This window comes from Rhinopithecus bieti, unplaced genomic scaffold (genome assembly GCF_001698545.2).
Source record: "Rhinopithecus bieti isolate Rb0 unplaced genomic scaffold, ASM169854v2 scaffold_1618, whole genome shotgun sequence".
NCBI lineage: Eukaryota > Metazoa > Chordata > Mammalia > Primates > Cercopithecidae > Rhinopithecus > Rhinopithecus bieti.
The window spans coordinates 349,961-354,988 of NW_016803937.1; the positions used below are offsets into that span (position 1 = coordinate 349,961).

The 5,028-nt window shown below is 62.4% G+C and overlaps 1 protein-coding gene across 2 annotated transcripts; it reads left to right on the plus strand.

The window, feature by feature from the left end:
• Window positions 1-1,166: 1,166 nt before the first annotated feature.
• PABPN1L (PABPN1 like, cytoplasmic) lies at window positions 1,167-4,010 on the plus strand. Of its 2 annotated transcripts, XM_017859605.1 has the most exons (7): window positions 1,167-1,412; window positions 1,825-2,008; window positions 2,183-2,250; window positions 2,650-2,756; window positions 2,848-2,935; window positions 3,350-3,492; window positions 3,925-4,010. In XM_017859605.1, exons 1-7 carry the CDS (start codon window positions 1,167-1,169, stop codon window positions 3,962-3,964), a joined length of 876 nt encoding a protein of 291 aa, XP_017715094.1. In that variant the 3' UTR covers window positions 3,965-4,010. The 2 variants fall into 2 exon arrangements, with proteins under 2 accessions (XP_017715094.1, XP_017715101.1); XM_017859612.1 differs by lacking the exon at window positions 2,848-2,935.
• The last annotated feature ends 1,018 nt before the right edge of the window (window positions 4,011-5,028 follow it).

Below are 5,028 nucleotides of genomic sequence, written 5' to 3' on the forward strand. Positions count from 1 at the left end.
GACCCCAGCAGCTGCGCTGGCAGGTGGAGAGGGAGGCACGAAGGCAGAGGCAGGAGTCCTCACCTCACAGGAACTCACACCACCACTCCCCACACCACTCCCACAGAGCCCCCACCCCAGAGTAACTCACACCGCCACTCCCCACAGAGCCCCCACCCCACAGCAAAAGAATTCTGGCTTCATGGAAGTGGCTCCCATCTAAAAGATGACCCAGGCCAGGCACAGTGGCTCGTGCCTGTAATCCCAGCACTTTGGGAGGCCGAGTCGGGCAGATCACCTGAGATCAGGAGTTCGAGACCAGCCTGGGCAACATGGTGAAACCCCGTCTCTATTAAAAATACAAAAAAAAAAAAAAAAAAAAATTAGCTGGGTGGTGGCAGGTGCCTGTAATCTCAGCTACTCGGGAGGCTGAGGCAGGAGAATCACTTGAACCTGGGAGGCAGAGGTTGCAGTGAGCTAAGATCGTGCCATTGCACTCCAGCCTCGGCAAAAAAGCAAGACTCCTGTCTTAAAAAAAAAAAAAAAAACAGAATGAGCGTTAGGGAGGCAAGGGTCCCTGGGGACTCCATGGGGGTCAGGATGCAGGGACAGCAGTTGCTGCCTCTCCTCTGGGCCCAGGACCCCGCCCCGACCTGCCTAGGCCCTCTCATCCCGTGCACCTGCCCTTGGTCCCTGCTCAGACCCTTCCCTCCCCCGAGACCATCTCAGCCCCTGCCTCCCCTAGTCAGAAGCCACCTCCCCAGCCTGCTTGGACCCTGGTACCAGAAACAACCGCTCCTATATTCTCACTTGGATTGCGTGTTCATGCCGTGTGGTGTTCGTGCCGTGTGGATGCTGCTGAGGTTTGAACCCTGTGATGGACCAAGGCTCCAGTGAGCCGCAGCGTGGCCAGGCGGAAGCAGAAGAGACCAGTGACCCCCACTCAACTCAGCCTCTCCTTCCTCCAGGGAGAGTGTCCTGGAGGTACCTATCCCATTGACAGGGAAGGGGCGAGGCCAGGAGCCAAGGCTGGAAGTTCAGCCCCTACTCAGCCTTTGCAAATGCTCTAGTGGGAGCAGCTGGCCTCAGGAGAGAGCTTAAAACTCCAGGAGGGCCCAGGCAGGTGCGGACGTGAGGGGAGCGGAGGGGAGGCCTCGCCTGGCCCACCTTCCTCCTGCCCTTCTACCATGTGGCCCTTCCTGAGCCGCTCTCTCTTCCCACCCCCAACTCAGGCCTGGCTCCAGATGGTCTCCTCAGACCCGGAGGCCCAGGGCTGGGGGGCCTGGAACGAGACCAAGGAGACTCTGGGGCCAGAGGGTGGGGAAGGGAAGGAGGAGGAAGAGGAGGCAGAGGAAGACCAGGATGGGGATGCAGGCTTCCTGTTGTCTCTGCTGGAGCAAGAGAACCTGGCTGAGTGCCCGGTGCCTGACCAGGTAACAGCTGTGTGGAGGCCCTGGGGCTCTCAGGGGACCTGGGGCACAGGGACTGGCGAAGACACGGGGTCTGGGTGATGAATGGCTGCAGCTGACTTACGAGGGGAGAGGGCCACTGCCCACCTGCCTGGAAGAAGGTGGAGGGGAGAGGGCCACTGCCCACCTGCCTGGAAGAAGGTGGCAAGGAGACCCCGCTGCACAGACTGCAGAGTCAAGCTCTCTGGCCTGGGGAAGGGCCCTTGAGGTGCAGTTTCGGGGGCTTCTCGGCAGGGGCGAGTTCATCACCCCAGGAAGGAGCGTCCCTGTCCAGAGAAGGGCTGTGACCCTCTGCTGGAGTTGGCAGGCCACACACCCACCTTCCTTGAGCAGAGCCTGCAGGCTGCCTGCCCTGCTCAGGGCCATGTGTTGGCAGGAGCTGGAGGCCATCAAGATGAAGGTGTGCGCCATGGAGCAGGCCGAGGGGCTGCCATGGTCTCCAGGAGCACAGCACCAGGCCAAGGAAGAGGAGGGAATGCCACAGCCTCCGGGAGTGCAGCACCAGGCCAAGGAAGAGGAGGGCACCACGGCCGGGCAGCTGCTGAGCCCTGAGGCCATGGGTAGGAACCAGGGGCCCAGGCCGCCCCCACTGAGCCAGGGTCCCAGAGTTCCCATGAGGGTTGGGCCTGGCAGGGTCCAAGGTGTCACCTCCCCTACAAACCTGGGCCACCTTCCCTATGAGAGGAGTGAGGAAGGAGCCATGGGCCTTCGGGCCTGAGCTGTGTTCTCCGCAGGCTGCCCCCTCCCTGGGACCCCCGAGGAGAAGGTGGAGGCTGACCACAGATCTGTCTACGTGGGCAACGTGAGTGGCGGGCGGGGGCCCATCTCTTCCAGGGGGTCTGGCGCCCGGCCCTGGGCCAGGCAGGCTTGCTGGGAAGGGAGTCTGACACGGGGGACACCCCTGTCCCCTCGAGGAAACACTGGCCTGGGCACATGTTCCAGTTTTTCAACATGAGCTGGAATTCAGGATTGCACATGAAATCTCCACTTTTGAGAAACTTTTTAAAAGGCTCCAACCCTCCAGAAGGCAGCGCTCCCTGTGAGATCTCCCTTCCTTTCTTCCCTCCATCCCCAGCAGGGGTGTGGGGTGGAGGCCTGGGGCCATCCCCGCCCGGAGGCGTTTCTTTCCCCACCTCTACCAAGAAAGCCCCGAGTCAGGGCCAGGCGTCTCCCTGACATGCGGGTCTGGGCCTGGGTCCAGGTGGACTACGGGGGCTCTGCCGAGGAGCTGGAGGCCCACTTCAGCCGCTGCGGGGAGGTCCACCGAGTCACCATCCTGTGCGACAAGTTCTCTGGACACCCCAAGGGGTCAGTGAGGGGCCTGGCGGGGGCACTGGCTGTGCGGACAGGGCCCAGCCTCATCCCTCCCCTTCCCTCCCCTCCCCGCCCCTCCCCTCAGTTATGCCTACATAGAGTTTGCCACCAAGGGCTCCGTGCAGGCCGCCGTGGAGCTGGACCAGAGCATCTTCCGGGGCCGGGTCATCAAGGTGCGCCAGTGCTCCCCAGGTCCAGGAACATGAGCACAGAGGGGCTGGCCCACTGGCCCTGGAACACACAGCAGCCCCAGCTGGCTCCTCTCTGCACAGCGCGTCTCAGGCACGGTGCTTGGCTGGGCCTGGACAGGATGTGGCGGGACCCTTGGACCTGAAGCTGGGTTTGGTCTGCCAGTGACATGGTGGGGAAGTGTCCCCTCTCGGGGCGGGAACCCCCTCTGCAGAGGTGCTGGCCGTGACTGGGTGTCATGTGACAGCTACGGTGGACAAAGGCAGGGGGACCCTTTAGGGCCAAATGGCGTCCTGAGCCTGCAGGACCCCACACTCCGGGGTGGTGGGCGCTGCAGGGACTACAGGCTGGGTCTTAGCTGCCCCTCGAGGAGGACTAGGAACAGGCCTTTGCTCCAGGTGCTGCCAAAAAGAACCAACTTCCCCGGGATCAGCTCCACAGACCGCGGGGGCCTTCGAGGACACCCAGGCTCCAGGGGGGCACCCTTCCCCCTCAGCAGCCTCCAGGGCAGGCCCCGGCTCAGACCACAAGGGCAGAACCGGTGAGTGGGTGCCTGTGGAGGCAGCCTGGGGGCGAGGGCCATGGTGTGGCGTCGGGGCCTGGGGATCAGGGGCAGGAGGGGGTCCCTGAGCTTGTTCCTCACGGGGCTGCAGGAATGGACCTGGCGGGGCCTGGGTGAGGGCTGGGGCTGCTGCATCAGCTAGGGGGGTGCTGTTTGCAGCCTCTCTGCTGGGAGAGGTGACCCCTTCTTGTTCCCACAAAGACCCTGGGGTGGGCTGCAGCTGCCCCAAGGGGCTCTCCTGGCGCTGCCTTCCCCTTTCCTGGGACTATCCCGAGAGTCACCAGAAAGGCCCCTGGGGCGTTGCCTGAGCAGTCAGGTGACCTCCCTGCATCCTTATCCTCGTCCCCCGGGGCCCTGGGCCACCTCCCTTTCCCTCCGGAATGCCACTCACTGTGCACTCTCTCCATGCAGGGCCCGTGGAAAATTCTCACCGTGGTTTTCACCGTATTAAAGGGAAGGCCTGATTTTGAGAGAGGGGCTGGGGGCTGGGTCAGGAGTAAACCACTTGGGCTCCATCCTGGGGCTGGGGCAGGGAGTAGGGCAGGGGCGAGGCCAGAGGATAGGGATGTCCGGAAGAGCAGCTACGGGCCCCCACTTGGCCAGGCGATGGCCCACTAGGGCCTTGTATGGTGGCCCAGACCCATGGCCACAGCCACGAGTCACAGTCACAGCCCGGTGGTGGGCCTGGCACTGGCGCCATGGGGATCTAGGGGGGCACTGGGCAGTGAGGTGGGGGAGAGGCAGAGGCCCAGGCAGTGCCAGGCCAGCTTGGGGTTGGCATGCTCAGCTCTTCAACCAAGTCATTTTAAGAAAAATAGAAACGTGTCTCTTAATGGTGAAGCATAAATTATTAAACTTGGATACTTTTTAAAAGCACCACTCCTGTGCATTCTCCTCGTGGACACAGTTCCCTTTGTGTCTTCCCCTGGAACAGGACACAGAAGGCGGCTGGTGGGCAGTGGCTGTGGGAGGAGGACAGGGCTCTAGACCCCTCACGACCGACAGCAAGCTGGCAGTGTGCACAGGCTGAGCCGGTGTCATCACTGCCAGCCTGGTGGGCTACGACTGCCTGTGTGTCAGTCAAGGCGCCCCCACCCCATAACCTTGCCCTGGCACCACGTGTCCCCACCAAGTGATCCAGACACCTGGGACGCTGGCCCTTGTCAAAAGCTCAGTAAACAGAAGTGGAGATCTCTGATATCTGTCCTGGGTACTTTAACAACTGTCCCCTCTGAAAGCATGCACAGCTGCGGAGGCCCAAGGCTGCTTATGTGCACACAGCCGACTCCAGCACTCCACGATGGACAGCGCCTCCCCTTAGTGCCCCATCAGGCTCAGTGTGTTAGTTCCTGGAGCCCCGTGCAGATCAGCTCCTATTCAGTGGGCTGGTGCCCACCCACCCCGAAGTCACCTTCCTCCAGCACCAGGCCAGGCACTGCTCCCAGGAATGAGCCACCTCCTGTTCCCGCCAACACCGGCCTCCTCCCCAAAACCCGCCCCCACCCTCCTCCCCAA

What these genes read in the sequence shown, in the direction of transcription:
- PABPN1L (XM_017859605.1), top strand. Translation starts at nt 1,167, where the DNA reads ATGTGGCCCTTCCTGAGCCGCTCTCTCTTCCCACCCCCAACTCAGGCC. An exon ending in TTCTCTGGACACCCCAAGGG is followed by an intron (nt 2,757 to 2,847) that starts GTCAGTGAGGGG and finishes CCCTCCCCTCAG; the next exon opens with TTATGCCTACATAGAGTTTG. An exon ending in AGACCACAAGGGCAGAACCG is followed by an intron (nt 3,493 to 3,924) that starts GTGAGTGGGTGC and finishes CTCTCCATGCAG; the next exon opens with GGCCCGTGGAAAATTCTCAC.